The sequence below is a fragment of the Hemiscyllium ocellatum genome, chromosome 28 (assembly GCF_020745735.1).
Source record: "Hemiscyllium ocellatum isolate sHemOce1 chromosome 28, sHemOce1.pat.X.cur, whole genome shotgun sequence".
Lineage (NCBI taxonomy): Eukaryota > Metazoa > Chordata > Chondrichthyes > Orectolobiformes > Hemiscylliidae > Hemiscyllium > Hemiscyllium ocellatum.
Genome location: NC_083428.1, coordinates 2,365,939 through 2,380,936, shown reverse-complemented (window position 1 = coordinate 2,380,936; position 14,998 = coordinate 2,365,939). Strand labels below are relative to the sequence as shown.

General features: G+C 45.2%; 1 protein-coding gene across 1 annotated transcript in view; it reads right to left on the bottom strand.

Annotated features, from left to right (window-relative positions):
• Window positions 1-14,998, bottom strand: part of ell (elongation factor RNA polymerase II) — a 146,146-nt gene that overhangs the window by 7,617 nt on the left and 123,531 nt on the right. The window contains exons 9-11 of the mRNA XM_060846236.1: window positions 8,714-8,780; window positions 3,798-3,969; window positions 2,981-3,025 (exon numbers count right to left, since the gene is read on the bottom strand). Of these exons, the coding sequence (XP_060702219.1) occupies window positions 2,981-3,025; window positions 3,798-3,969; window positions 8,714-8,780 (284 nt within the window). The remainder of the gene's footprint in view (window positions 1-2,980; window positions 3,026-3,797; window positions 3,970-8,713; window positions 8,781-14,998) is intronic.

Here is a 14,998-nt window from a genome sequence, read left to right as displayed (position 1 = left end):
AGAGCTAGGAGTGGCGATCTCTTCTGAAACATGTGAGAACATATGGGAGAATACTCGAAAGAACTCAATCGGTAATAAGACATGCGCTACGCAGTTCAAAGTTCTGCACAGGGCTCATCTGGCCCTAGAACATCTGGCGAAGTTTAAAAAAAAAGAGGCATCTTCAGCGTGCCCCAAAAGTAAAATAAGTGCAGGTACTCTTACCCATAGCTTCTGGATATGCCTCAGGCTCCGTGTTTATTGGAGCGCTGTGGCGGGAGAGATAGGGAGGGTATTGAGGACTGAAGTCGAAGTAGACCCGATATCTCTCCTCTTCGGTCTACCACATTTACCATCTTTAGACGGGCATGGGAAGAAACTATTTAATATTCTTGCACACTGTGCACAGAAGAATATTCTGATGAACTGGGTGTCTGAGAACCCGCTGGTATTGCTGGGATAGCAGACATTAATTATGAAGCACATTCCCTTGGACCCTTTTTTTTACAAACATGGCGCACCACACAACTGACAACTTTTATAAGACCTGGCAGCCCTACTTGAGTCATTTGGAAACAGATTTGTCAGTTGTCTTAACTAGGGCATTCGTTTAACCAGGATGGTTAGATTTGTCAAGCCCTGGGCCCTGGAGGGGGTCTCCTGAGTTAATACGGGTATATATACAATGCTCCCGTTCCTGTTTGGGAGCTTGGTGCCGTTCTGTAGCTGTTCTGTATTTTGCGGTTTTTTTGCTTTTCTTTCTTTTTTTTGGTGTTGCTTTGCACAGTGTTAGGGTTTGTTTTGTATTAGAGGGTAGGTTAGTAGTAAGGAGACAGTAGTTGTAATTTGCGTTTTTTTCTTTTTATTATACTGATATTTGTTATTGATTGTATTTTTTTCAATAATTTTATATGTTTGTAAAGTTAACAAAAATTTGCTAATAAATATATTTACAAAAAAAAATGTGATGGAATAGGGGATCTTGGAGTTCAGGTTCAGAGGTGTTAGAAAGTGGAGTCACAGACAGGGCAGTGAAGGCGGCTTTTGGCACACCGGCGTTCATCAGGCAGGGCACTGAGTATAGAAGTTGGGAAGTTATGTTGCAATTGTACAGAATGTTGGTGAGGCCGCACTTGAGTCTTGTGTTCAGTTTGGGTCACCTTGTTATAGGAAGGATGTTATTAAACTGGAAAGAGCGCAGAAGACATTTACAGGAATTTTGCCTGGTCTGAATTATAGGGAGAGGTTGGACAAGTTAGGACTTTTTTTTTCTTCAGAGTATAGCAGGCTGAGGGGAAATCCTTACAGGGGTGTATGGTCATGAGGCATGGATAGGGTGAATGCACTCATTCTTTTTCCCAGAAATAGGGCAATCGAGGAATAGAGAGGAAAGAATAAAGTTTAAGGTTAGAGGGGAAAGAATAAAAGGGAACCAGAAGAGCAAGCTTTTTTACACAGTGGGTGGCACGCATACGGAATGAGCTGTCAGAGGAAGTGATTGAGGCGAGTTCATTAAAAATATTTAAAAGGCATTTGGACAAATACATGCCCACACCCCATAGCCCTTTAACCTTTAAAAATGCGACTATCTCCTTAAATTTACTCAAATGTCTCAGCATCCATTGTACTCTGGGGTACGTAGAATTCATAGAGTCATTACCCTTTGAGAGCAGTAATTTCTGCTCATATCTTTTAAATCTACTGCCTCCGAAAACTGTGACCCTGTTTGCTCTAAATTTAGGACACCTGATTGGCGTGGACGAGTTGGACAGAAGGAAGGGTCTGTTTCTATGCTATACATCTCTATGACTCTTAACTGTTTTGGGGGCGGCATGGTGTGGTCAGCACTGATACCTTACAGCGACAGGGACCCTGGTTTGACTTCAGTCTTGGGTGACATTTTTTGTGGAGTTTGCATGTTCAAAGTTTGTGAAAAGATTTGTAACTCGGTTGATCGTTGTTGTGGTTCTGTTCGCTGAGCTGGGAATTTGTGTTGCAGACGTTTTGTCCCCTGTCTAGGTGACATCCTCAGTGCTTGGGAGCCTCCTGTGAAGTGCTTCTGTGATCTTTCCTCCACTATTTGTAGTGGTTTGTCTCTGCCGCTTCCGGTTGTCAGTTCCAGCTGTCCGCTGCAGAGGCCGGTATATTGGGTCCAGGTCGATGTGCTTATTGATTGAATCTGTGGATGAGTGCCATGCTTCTAGGAATTCCCTGGCTGTTCTGTTTGGCTTGTCCTATGATAGTAGTGTTGTCCCAGTCGAATTCATGTTGCTTGTCATCTGCGTGTGGGGCTACTAAGGATAACTGGTATCCAACTAGCCACGAAACGACACAACTAGATATCCTTAGTAGTCACACACATGCAGATGACAAGCAACATGAGTTCGACTGGGACAACACTACTATTAAAGGACAAGCCAAACAGAGAGCATGGGAATTCCTAGAGACATGGCACTCATCCACTGATTCAGTCAATAAGCACATCGACCTGGACCCAATATACCGGCCACTGCTGGACAGCTGGAACTGACAACCGGAAGCGGCAGATTCAAACCACTACAAATGCCGGAGGAAAGATCACAGAAGCGCTTCACAGGAGGCTCCCAAGCACTGAGGATGTCACCCTAGACAGGGGACGAAACATCTGCAACACAAATTCCCAGCTCGGCGAACAGAACCACAACAGTTTGCATGTTCTCCCCGTGTCTGTGTAGGTTTCTGCCGGGTACACTGGTTCCTCCCACTTTCCAAAAAACATGCAGGTTAGGTGGGCTATCAATACTAAATTGCCCCATCGTGACCAGGGACGTGCAAGTTAAATGGATTAGCCATGGTAAATGCAGGGTTACAGGGGTAGGGTAGGGGGCTGTGTCCAGGTGGAAAGTCCTTTCAAGGGTCAGTGTAGACTCGATGGGCTGAATGACGTTCTATGATTCTATATGAGCCCCATTCCCAAGAGGAACTGGAGCAATTTCTGCATCCATTTCTGCTGGACACTTACCTTCTTAATTTTCCGATACTCCTGTAAGATCTGGTCATGTGTACTCTGGGGAAACAAGATACATGTGTAAATGATTTGAGAAGAGCAACAGATATTCTGACTGTACAGAAGTACAATATGAACCAAAGAGGAGGATATTCCTTAGCCTCACGTAACCAAGTGGAATCTGATTTGCTGGGTCAGTGTAAAACATGTGCTATGAGGGCAATTTTCACTTTGTATACCAACCTTCCTATTACACTCCCTCTCAAAATACAAATGCATAAGCACTACTTAAATGCACCACTAGGGAGTTGAAAAGTGTGGTGCTGGAAAAGCACAGCAGGTCAGGCAGCATCCGAGCAGCAGGAATGTCAACGTTTCGGGCAGAAGCCCTTCATCAGGAACGAATGGCTTCTGCCCGAAACGTTGACTCTGCTGCTCCTCGGATGCTGCCTGACTTGCTGTGCTTTTCCAGCGTCACACTTCACTCTGGTCTCCAGCAATTGCAGTCCTCACTTCCACCTGAACCACTAGGAGGTAGAGCTGAGAGTCTGGGTAACTAGTACCTTAAATAGTGAGCAGAGTATTAAACCAGAATTAACAAGTGATTCGATCCATGGGTTCAAACACCACTTGATGCACACACATGGAGAGGGAGTGTATGGTGAGAGCAAGCGGGAAGTCGGGGGCTTCTCTAAAACATGCAAATAACGTGCAAAAAATCCACCTGTGGTTAGGTGTCCTCTCTCAGGCATCACTGACCCTATGTTGGAGAGAGGAAGGCAGGAGGGGCAGTGTATTACCTTTTTCTCAATTGAAGTAAATTAATGCTTACCTTGTAGTCTGCAGACCCGGGAGAGAGCTGCTTCAGCTCAGCGTCCAGCTGTGTAAACCGCCTGGTGATGCTCTCTATCCTGGAGTGCAGGTCCCGGTACTCATTGTACTCTGCATTGAAATCAGTTTTGTAACCTTGTCTCTGCTCCTGTGACTCAATTGCTGAGTATTTGCTGAGGAAGAAATCCACACCAGATAACACTTAGGTGGGTGCAGAGAGACAGAGGAGGAACTGCTGCAGAACATGGTCACACCTTTCAGTGCTGTACATAGATGTATATACCATGATGGGCTTTCTAAAAGTTAACAGTGTAGAGAAATGCAACAGCAAATACCTGAACAAAACACATGGAAAATGCTTTTTGCGATGCAATTTCATTAACAATGACGAGATTAATCAGCTTATGTTCTGATATACAGTGGGATCTTGGATACTCATTTTAACTATCTGGTGAACTTTCACTTCATTTTCAAAGGATTGAAACTCCAACTGTGCGGCACTCCCTTGGTTCCTACCCTCCGACAGCACGGCACTCCCTCTGCACTGACCCTCCGACAGCACGGCACTCCCTCTGACAACACAGTGCTCCCTCTGCACTGACCCTCTGACAGCACGGCACTCCCTCTGCACTGACCCTCTGACAGCACGGCGCTCCCTCTGCACTGACCCTCTGACAGCACGGCACTCCCTCTGCACTGACCCTCTGACAGCACGGCACTCCCTCTGCACTGACCCTCTGACAGCACGGCACTCCCTCTGCACTGACCCTCTGACAGCACGGCACTCCCTCTGCACTGACCCTCTGACAGCACGGCACTCCCTCTGCACTGCCCCTCTGACAGCACGGCGCTCCCTCTACACTGCCCCTCTGACAACACAGTGTTCTGAACGTACTGAGCCTCAGACAATACCGTGCCCAGAGCGTTCTGCCATCTAAACAAGGAGCTATCTATTCCTCAAGCTTGCTCTTCTATTCAAGATGATTATGGATGATCTGTTTCTTCCCCCCTGGGTTAGAAAATAAAATCATTCTACCTCAGTTTTAATAACATTCATTGATCCAGCTTCTGTAACCACCTGAGGCAGAGACTCCCAAAATCACAGAACTCTCAAAGGTAACTGTAAAAGGGTGCCCCTAATTCTGAAACACTGCCCTCTCATTCTAGACTCACCTATAAGAGGTATCATCACTTCCATGCCCACCATCTCTAGACCAATCAGGATCGTTTAAAATTCAAATAACTTCTCAATCTTCTGAACTCCAGTAAACTCGATTCCTCTTCACAACATACTGTCCTCTTTATTCTTGTATCATCTACACATTTAGCCACCATGCTCCTGCTTCCCTCATCTAAGCCATCGAAACAAATTGTAAAAAGCAGAGGCTCCCCACCACAGATTCCACTGGTCACATCCTGCCAATCAGAACCTGATCCATTTGTGAACATGGTTTTCTGCCAGCTAGCTGACCCTCTGTTCACGTGAGTGTTAACTGCACTCCCATACACACCATCTGCTTCTACTTTGCACAATAAGATTTTACATGGACACCTTGTCAAATGTTTTCCAGAAATCCAAATACAATACAGAAAACTCCAAAAAAGTTGGTTAAAACAATTTCATTCAGAGAGCAGATTGCTCCCTACTGGCCAAGGTTAGTAGGAAGGAAAAGGAGCCAATTTCCATGATATTGAGCCACCAGCAGCAACCTTGGAACATCATTTTCTTCAGCCCCACAAAGGCTATAGTCTGTGTCAACCTGGAGATCAATGGGGCATCCTTTTCAAATTTAGCCGTATACAGAAACCAGTCACCATTCTCCATTGGTGCATGACAACGTACAACTGCAATTCTCACCACGAGATCCATTACAGATCCAAAACATGTATGAACTGGCACCAAGCAGGATTGTGCCATTGCCCCCATTATCTTGGCCACCTTTCTCGTTGCAACACTCCATCAAGCTCCCTACTACAATGGAGCTTTTCTTCAGGATGAGTGGGGTATTGTTCAGCCTGTATCACCTCCAGTCCACCCCAACCTCTGTCAGCCATCAATAGTTGTGGTGATCAGATGATGCTTGTATTTGCGCATGCTCAGAAGCTGATCTCCAGACCACCATTGACACATTTGTGGAGGTAATTGAGAGAATGGCCTTGGGTTAAACACCTGAAATACAAGAGACCTTCCCAGCTTGCTATCACAGTATAACACATTACCCCAGTTATCAATATCCGTGATAATCCTCAACACCATCTCCCTGCAAGGCTGTGGACTCAATTCCTTACTATACACTCATTACAGTGTGGTCAAATTTCATTCTAACTCCAACCATGGTAGGCCAGATCTCAAACAATTACAAGAGAGAATACAGGTAAAAGAGAGAGCGCCTGGTGGCATGTTGCAAAGATAACAATCTCTCCCATAATGTCAGCAAAAGGAATGAGCTGGTCATTGATGTCAGGAAGCAAGGTGGAGGGCACAGCCCTGTCTGTATCAATGGGGCTGAGGTGGGGATGGTCGAGAGCAACAACTTGGGCAGCACGGTGGCACAGTGGTTAGCACTGCTGTCTCACAGCGCCTGAGACCCGGGTTCAATTCCCGACTCAGGCGACTGACTGTGTGGAGTTTGCACGTTCTCCCTGTGTCTGCGTGGGTTTCCTCCGGGTGCTCCGGTTTCCTCCCACAGTCCAAAGATGTGTGGGTCAGGTGAATTGGCAATGCTAAATTGCCCGTAGTGTTAGGTAAGGGGTAAATGTAGGGGTATGGGTGGGTTGCGCTTCGGCAGGTCGGTGTGGACTTGTTGGGCCGAAGGGCCTGTTTCCACACTGTAAGTAATCTAATCTAATCTAAAAACTTCCTGGGAGTGATGATCACCCACAATCTGTCCTGGTCCATCCACATTAATGTTGCAGTCAAGAAAGCACAACAACACCGCTACTTTTGCGGGAGCTAAGGAAATTCAGCATGTCATAAAGACTCTGACCAATTTTTACAGATGCGCCACAGAAAATATCATGGCTTGGTATGGCAACTGCTCTTCTCAGGAAACTACAGATAGTTGTGAACACAGCCTAGTCATCACACAAGCCAACCATTCATCCACTGAGCCCAAGCACACTTCCTGCAGCTTCAGGAAGGCAGCCAACACAAACAAAGACATCCCCCGCCCCAGTTATAATCTCATCCATCGTCCTCTGTTGGGCAGAAGATACAAGCGCTTAAACAGACGGACCGACAGGTTCAAGAATAGCTTCTTCCCTACAGTGATCAGATTTCCAAACTGACCCCTCAAACTTTAATGTTAGAACTCACGGTACCAGGATACAGTTCAAGAGATTTATTTAAAATTGCAAGCTTTTGGAGGGTGACTCCTGCGTCAGGAGGTGCACAGGTACAGTACATATAGGTTGAGAGATAATGGTAAGATAATTCCAGTCTCTACTCTCAGTATTTATATTTATCTGTTGAGACTCTTAATTTCCTGGAATTATCTTTCCATTATTTCCCCACCTATATATTCTGTACCCATGCACCTCCTTTCACTTCACCTGACGAAGGAGCAGCACTCCAAAGCCTTGTGACTTTAAAAAACCCGTTGAACTATATCCTGGTATCATGTGACTTCTGACTTTGCTCACCCCAGTCCAACACCGGCACCTCCATATCCAATTTACTGTTGATCATGCCATTTGTGCACTTTTGCTGCAGTTATAACAATGTATTCTTTGCTCTCGTCTATTACCCTATATACTTCGTTTAGTATGATCTGCCTGCACTGCACGCAAAACAAAACCTTTCACTCTACCGAGGTACATACGACAATAATAAATCAAAATCAATAGCCATTGCAAACCATGGGACAATGTTGATCAATTCTCAAATATTTGGAGTCTACCTTCACCCAGGGCAGACATCAGACACAAGCGCAGACTTTAGCCATCTGAGAGAAAATACCTGATGGCAGAGACCTCAAGTCCATCATCAAACTCATTTTCTACAGTGCACCTGCTCCTCCATGTACATCAACACAATGAACAGTGGACAGGAGACAGCTCAAGTCCCTCGAGAAACATCAGCAGCAAATTCTGCTCAAAATCTTGACAATGCACCAGCAGGGTAGGTGTTTCAATACCAGCGTTCTCTTTCAGGCCAACATCCCCAGCACGGGCTCTTGTCCATCAGCTGCGATGGGTGGGCCTCATTATCCTAATGCCTGACTCAGGAACATGGCAGGCAGTTATAAGGAGGGCGGAGGAAATGTTCCAAGGACTACCTCAAAGCCTCCCTTAAGAAATGCAACATCCCACTGACACCTGGGAATGTCTCACCAAACACCACCCAAGCTGGAGACAAGTCTACAAAAGTGCTGACCATCTCTGACAGGCACAGGTGGAAGCCTGGAGCAAACAGGAGTAAGCAATAACACCAGTGTCCCACCACTGTCTCTTCAAGCACCACCTTCCAGCAGGGTTTGAAGAGCCAGCATCAAGCCAGTCAGCTCAGAGCCCACCACCCTGCAGGAGAAAGAAGCTGCTCTTGGTGTCAAGAGACCAAGCAAAGAAAGAACTGAGTTACCAGATGCAGACCTCCCAGATTACACTAAAGCTAAGTTAGCTGATAACAGTAACTTGGAACAGGAAGAGAGAATGTTATTAGCCAGAGTTACCGCTCCTTAGCACACTGGCCTATACAAACATGAATGCATGTACAGAACAGTGGTGACATGATCAGGATTGACTACAATATAATGACTACTGAAAAACAAGACATGAAGGATAGGCATTTACTGGAGTATGCCCAACATCTCAGTGGATGCAGGATATGAATGCATTTGGAAGGATAAGACTGAACACAACAATACACCAGATAGCACAAAGGGCGAGCCCAGAACCTGTTACACAACGTGTACTTACAGTAAATAATCAGGCACATCTGATGTTGATGTTGGAACACTTGAGCTGTTGCACATCCCATTCAACCCTACAAGGAAACAAACTGAAGTTTAAAACAAAGTAAACACAGGAACCCAAAGCATCACATAGCAGACTACTACAACATGGCTTTCAGAGCCAAAGCTTCCACATCCACTTCCTGCCCATTAGCTGGCTTGGTAAGAACAATGACTGCAGATGCTGGAAACCAGATTCTGGATCAGTGGTGCTGGAAGAGTGCAGCAGTTCAACTCCTCGGATGCTGCCTGAACTGCTGTGCTCTTCCAGAACTGCTGTGCTCTTCCAGAACATTAGCTGGCTTGGCCCCTTCAGCCCTAAGACATACAGCTCTCTGTTCCACCCTCACTCCTCTCCAGGGCCAGGGCCAGGGCCAGGGCCAACTACACCTGACCCCAATTCTCTGCCTCTCTTAAAGGGACCAGGATTGATATATTCTAATGGCAACACCAAGCAGCTCAACTACATTTGGAGGTTACTGAGCTGAAGGATTGGTTAAACACTATCCTGGATGAAGGTGTCCTATTGCTTTCCTGGTTCATGTTTTGCAAACTGTGCCATCAGTCCTTGTATACTTACACAGGTGAGTGAAGATGATGATTAGAACCACAGCGGTAAAGTGCAGTTCACTCGATAATTAGACAAAGCCATACAAGCAGCAGTCTGTGTTCATCACAGAATCCCACAGTGGAGTTGAGGAAGCTGCACATGGCAGCAAGCAGCGTGTCAGTGAACCCTGACCTCTCCATACCACACTGTTACACCCAATTTACTTTTTTTTGGGGGGGCACAATATGCCAACACAAATGCCTGGGGAAAAAAATGGAAACAGGGCCCTCTGGTGGCTTCACCACAAAACTGCAGGAAAGTTTGTGGAGCCAAAGCACACACTGGATTCCGCCATAGATCCCAATATTACAGCTACCGAGGAAATGTTGCATATCTGAAGTAAAGCAGCAATTCTGATAATATGCAGCAGGCCACAGGGATGAGGAGACAGAAATAACAGGAGGACAACAGGAATCAGGGACTGTGTGTCTTCTTTTTCGGTTGCCAGCAGCAGGAAGAGCAGGAACTTGGACCAGGGACCTGTCAGCAAAGGTCAGTCACTGACTTAAAACTTTAAAAGCTTACCTCGATCGTCAGCGGCAGCAGCACCTCAGAGAGCAGAGGCTTCTGGGAAAGGAGGGACCCCCTGTGTTGTTCCCTTGAAAAAGTGGATACTGATTGAGTGGGGGGGGGGGGAGGAAAGAGACATGACTTATCAGGAGCATATACTGGGGTGCAGGTCTCTGGCACAGAGCCTGTCTCTGTTGTACAGAAGGGAAAGAGGGCAAAGGAGGAGTGTGTTGGTCATTGGGGAGTCAATAGTTACAGGGTCGGATAGAAGGTTTGTTGGGAACGAAAGAGACTCACTGGTTGGTGTGTTGCCTCCAAGGTGCCAGGGTCCGTGATGTCTTGGATCATGTCTTTGGGGTCCTGAAGGGAGAGGGTGACCAGCCTCAAGTCATGGTCCACATAGGTACCAACGACATAGGTAGAAAGAGGGATAGGGATGTAAGGCAGGATTTCAGGGAGCTAGGGTGGAAACTGAGAGTGAGAACAAGCAGAGTTATCATCTCTGGATTGTTACCCATGCCACATGATAGCGAGGCAAGGAATAGGGAGAGATACCAGCTGAACACGTGGCTGCAAGGATGGTGCAGGAGGGATGGTTTCAGGTTCTTGGATAATTGAGATGTATTCTATGGAAGGTGGGACCTCTACAAACAGGAAGGCCTTCACTTGAACCAGAGGGGTACTAATATCCTGGGTGGGGCATTTGCTAGTGCTATTCAGGTGGGTGGGAACTTGTGTTGTAGTTCTAGTACACAGGTGGATGAAAGTAGGACAGGACGTCACGCTTACAGGAGTGTGCTGGCAGACAGCAAGCTGGTTTGAAGTGTGTCTACTTCAATGCCAGGAGTATCCGAAATAAGGTAGTACTTCGATGTTGTGGCCATTACTGAGACACGGATAGAGCAGGGTCAGGAAATGGATTTTGCAGGCTCCAGGGTTTAGATCTTTCATTAAGATCAAGGAAGATGGTAAAAGAGGGGAAGGTATGGCTTTGTTATCAAGGTGGGTTTAACGGTGGCTGAAAGAACATTTGTCTACTGAGGTGGTATGGGCTGAGGTTAGAAACAGGAGAGGTCATACTGCTGGGAGTTTTTTTTAATAGGCCTCCGCAAAGTTCCAGAGAGGTGGAGGAGAGGATCGGAAATCCATTCTGGGCAGGAATGAAAGGAACAGGGTGGTCATTATGGGGGACTTTAACTTCCCCAGCATTGACTGGAAACACTATAACTCTAGTATGTCAGATGGATCAGTTTTTGTCCAATGTGTACAGAAAGGTTTCCTGACACTGTGTCAAAGGGCCGACAAGAGGTTAAGGCCACACTGGATCTGGTACTTGGTAACAAAACAGGTCGGGTGTTTGATTTAGTCATAAGTGAGCACTTTGGAGAGAGTGACCATAATCGGTTAAATTTAGTTTAGCGATAGAATGGGATAGGTACATACCACAGAGCAAGAGTTATAGATGGGGGAAGTTCAATTATAATACGATTAGGCGCGGCTTAGGAGGCAAAGAATGGGGCAGCAAAATGCAGGGGATGGGGACAATCGAAATGTGGAGCTGGTTTAAGGAACAGATATCGCATGTCTTTGATAGGTATGTCCCTGTGAGGCAAGGAGGAAGTGATAAGGGAATCGTGGTTTACTAAAGAAATTGTATTGCTTGTTAAGCGCAAGAGGGAGGCTTATATGACGTTGAGGCGAGATGGTTCCGATAAGGCGATGGAGAGTTACAGAGTAGCTGTAGGATTCAAAGAGTTAAGAAGAGCAAGGACTGGACATGAGCAGTCTTTAACTGGAAGAATAAAGGAGAACCCTACAGCTTTCTATAGATATGTGAGGAATAAAAGGATGACGAGGGTCAGAATAGGGCCTATCAAAGACAGAAGTGGGAAGTTGTGTGTGGAACCCTGTGGAGATCAGAGGGGTTCTAAACGAATATTCTCATCTGTTTTCACTTAGGAAAAGGAGAATATTGTAGAGGAGAAGGTGTTATCAATTCTAGAAGGTGTGAAAGTAGATAAGTCTCCTGGGCCAGATGGGATTTTTCCGAGAATTCTCTGGGAAGCAAGGAAAGAGGTGACCGAGCCTTTGATGTTGATCTTTGAGTTGTCATTGGCTACAGGTTTAGTACAAGAGGACTGGAATTTGCAAACCTTGTGCCCATGTTCAAGGAGGGCAGTGGAGATGACCCAGGCAATTATAAACCAGTGAGTCTTATGTCTGTTGAAGGAGAAACTTTGGAAAAGATTAAAAGAGATAGCATTTTTAATCATCTGGCAAGCAATAATTAGATTGGAAATAGTCAGAAGGTGACCAAGCATGTAGATGAGGGTAGGGCAGTTAATGCGGTGTACATGGACTTCAGTAAAGCCTTTGATAAGGTTCCACATAGTAGGCTACTGGAGAAAATGCGGGGGTATGGGATTGAAGTGACTTAGCAGATTGGATTAGAAACTGGCTTTCTGTAAGGCAGCGGCGAATGGTGGTTGATGGAAAATATTTAGCTTGGAGTCCGGTTACTAGTGGTGTGCCACAAGGATCTGTTTTGGGACCACTGCTGATTGTCATTTTTATAAACAACTTGGACACAGGCATAAGTGGATGGCTTAGTAAGTTTGCAGATCATACTAAAGTCGGTGGAGTGATGGACAGCGTAGAAAAATGTTGCAGGGAGGCTTGGATGAACTGGGCTGAAAGGTGGCAAATGGAGTTCAATACAGATAAATGTGAGGTGGTTCACTTTGGGAAGGATAACAGGAAGGCAGAGTACTGAGTCAATGGAAAGATTCTTGGTAGCGTGGATGTGCAGAGGGATGTTGGTGTCCACGTACATAGATCCCTGAAAGTTGCCACCCAGGTTGACAGTGCTGTTAAGGTGGTATATTGTGTGTTAGGTTTTATTGGTAGAGGGACTGAGTTCCAGAGGGTGATGTCATGCTGCAACTGTACAGTATTATGCGCAGTTCTGGTCGCTCCATTACAGGAAGAACGTGGAAGCTTTGGAAAAGGTGCAGAGGAGATTTACCAGGATGTTGCTTGGTCTGAAGCGAAGGTCTTATGAGGAAAGGTTAAGGGACTTGGGTCTGGTCTCATTGGAGAGAAGGTGGCTAAGAGGCAACATAATAGAGACATACATGATGATCAGAGGACCAGATAGGGTGGACAGTAAGAGTCTTTTTCCTAGGACGATGACATCTGCTCGTACGAGGGGGCATAGATGCAAACTGAAGAGTGACAGATTTAAGACAGATGTTAGAGGCAGGCTCTTCACTCAGAATGGTATGGGCTTGGTACGTCCTGCCTGCTGATGCAGTTAACTCAGCCACATTAGGGGCATTTAAACAGTCCTTGGGTAAGCATATGGATGATGATGGTATAGTCTAGAGTGATGGGGTTAGATTGGTTCACAGGTCAGTGCAATATCGAGGGCCAACGGGCTTGTGCTGCACTGTATTGTCCTACGTTATAAGTGTAGACCTATGCTCAAGGAGGGTCGGTGTAGAGGATCCATGCCTCACAGACTGGGGTGTGAGGGACCCACACGAGATTGTGTCAGTGTGAGGTGAATTAAACCAATGTGCCAAGAGCACAGATTAACATGTGGCCGGATGATATTATCGCTGTTACTGATAGATAACTGAAAGGAGGGAAAGAATGACAGCTGAGTATTCCTGATTCTACAGTTTTGAGATATAAAAGGATCTAAAAGAAAACTGAGGGAAGGTGTGAAGTACTGGATGAAATTAACTTAATATCGTGAAAGCATTAAGGGATTTAACATCTAAAAGATCTGATGAAATTCTTTCTAGACTCTGAATTGCTAACCATTTTCCCAATTGTCTTCAGGTGTGTGTTGATGGAGGACAGGACAATAGCTAACACTATCCCATTGCTTTAAAACAGAAGGGGATGAACTGAATGATGAGCCCAGTTAGTTTAACCTCAGTAATGTGAATAATATTGCAAAACAATTCTATGCAATGTGACACATCCTATCTTTAGACAGACACAGATTAAGGATGTGCTAAGAGACATAGTGTCTGACTAATGGTGGACTTTTTAAAGAGGTGGTAGTAAGGACAGTTGATAGGATAATGTATTTGATGCAATCTATATGGATTTCAACAAGGCTTTTGATAAAGTCCTTTATGATGGATTGGTCAGAAGAGTCAAAGTCTACAGATTCCAAGGCAAAGTGAGGAGTTGTATCCAAAATTGGCCCAGAGACAGGAAGCTGAGAGGACTGGGCAACAGGCGCTTTTGTGACTGGAATAGTGTGGGCAGTGACATTTTGTGGGGCTCAGTACTTAATCCTTTGCTTTTCCGGTGTATACCAATGACTTGGATTTGAATATAGAAGATACAACTCAAATTTGCAGATAATATAAAAATGGCTGTACTGGTAAGAAACTGTAGACTACAGAAATATGTCAAAGGACTGTGCAGGGAGGAGTGGGAACGTGGCAAATGGAGTTTAAACTGGATAAGTGAGAAGTAATGCATGAGGAAGGTTAACAGGACAAGAGAATACACAATAAACGGCAGGACATGCAGAACTGTATAGGATCAGAGACACCTTGGAGTCCAGTACCATAGACCTCAGATGGTGGACTGACAACTAAGTAAGGCTATTCAGTAACATACTGGATACTTGACTATTAGCCAAACCTCAGAAGAAAAGCTTAGAGATTAACTGTGGAAAACATTTAAGGGAACACTTCAAAAGGCTGCGAATAAAGATATTCCTGCTATAAAGAAAAATTCTAGGGGGAGCAGCTAACATCTGTGGTCAACTAAAGTAGTTAAGGAAGGCATAAAACCTAAGGAAAATGAATACAAATTATGCAGAAGTTAGTGGCAGGTCAGATGATTGGACAGAACAAAGAATACCATTAATCAGATGATACAGTGAGATAGAGGGGTTCATAACATTGATTCAGAAATCAATTATAGTAGTGACTATGGATGATATCTTGGAAAGATAATCAAATAAGGCCATATTATTGGAAGAAAAAGCACAAAAGAGGCAAGCACCCTATTGGGTGCATATTATATGCCAGCAAATGGTCAAGGAGTGATTGGTGATCAAATATGTAATCAAGCTACACAGAAGTGGGGCAGTAATAGAGT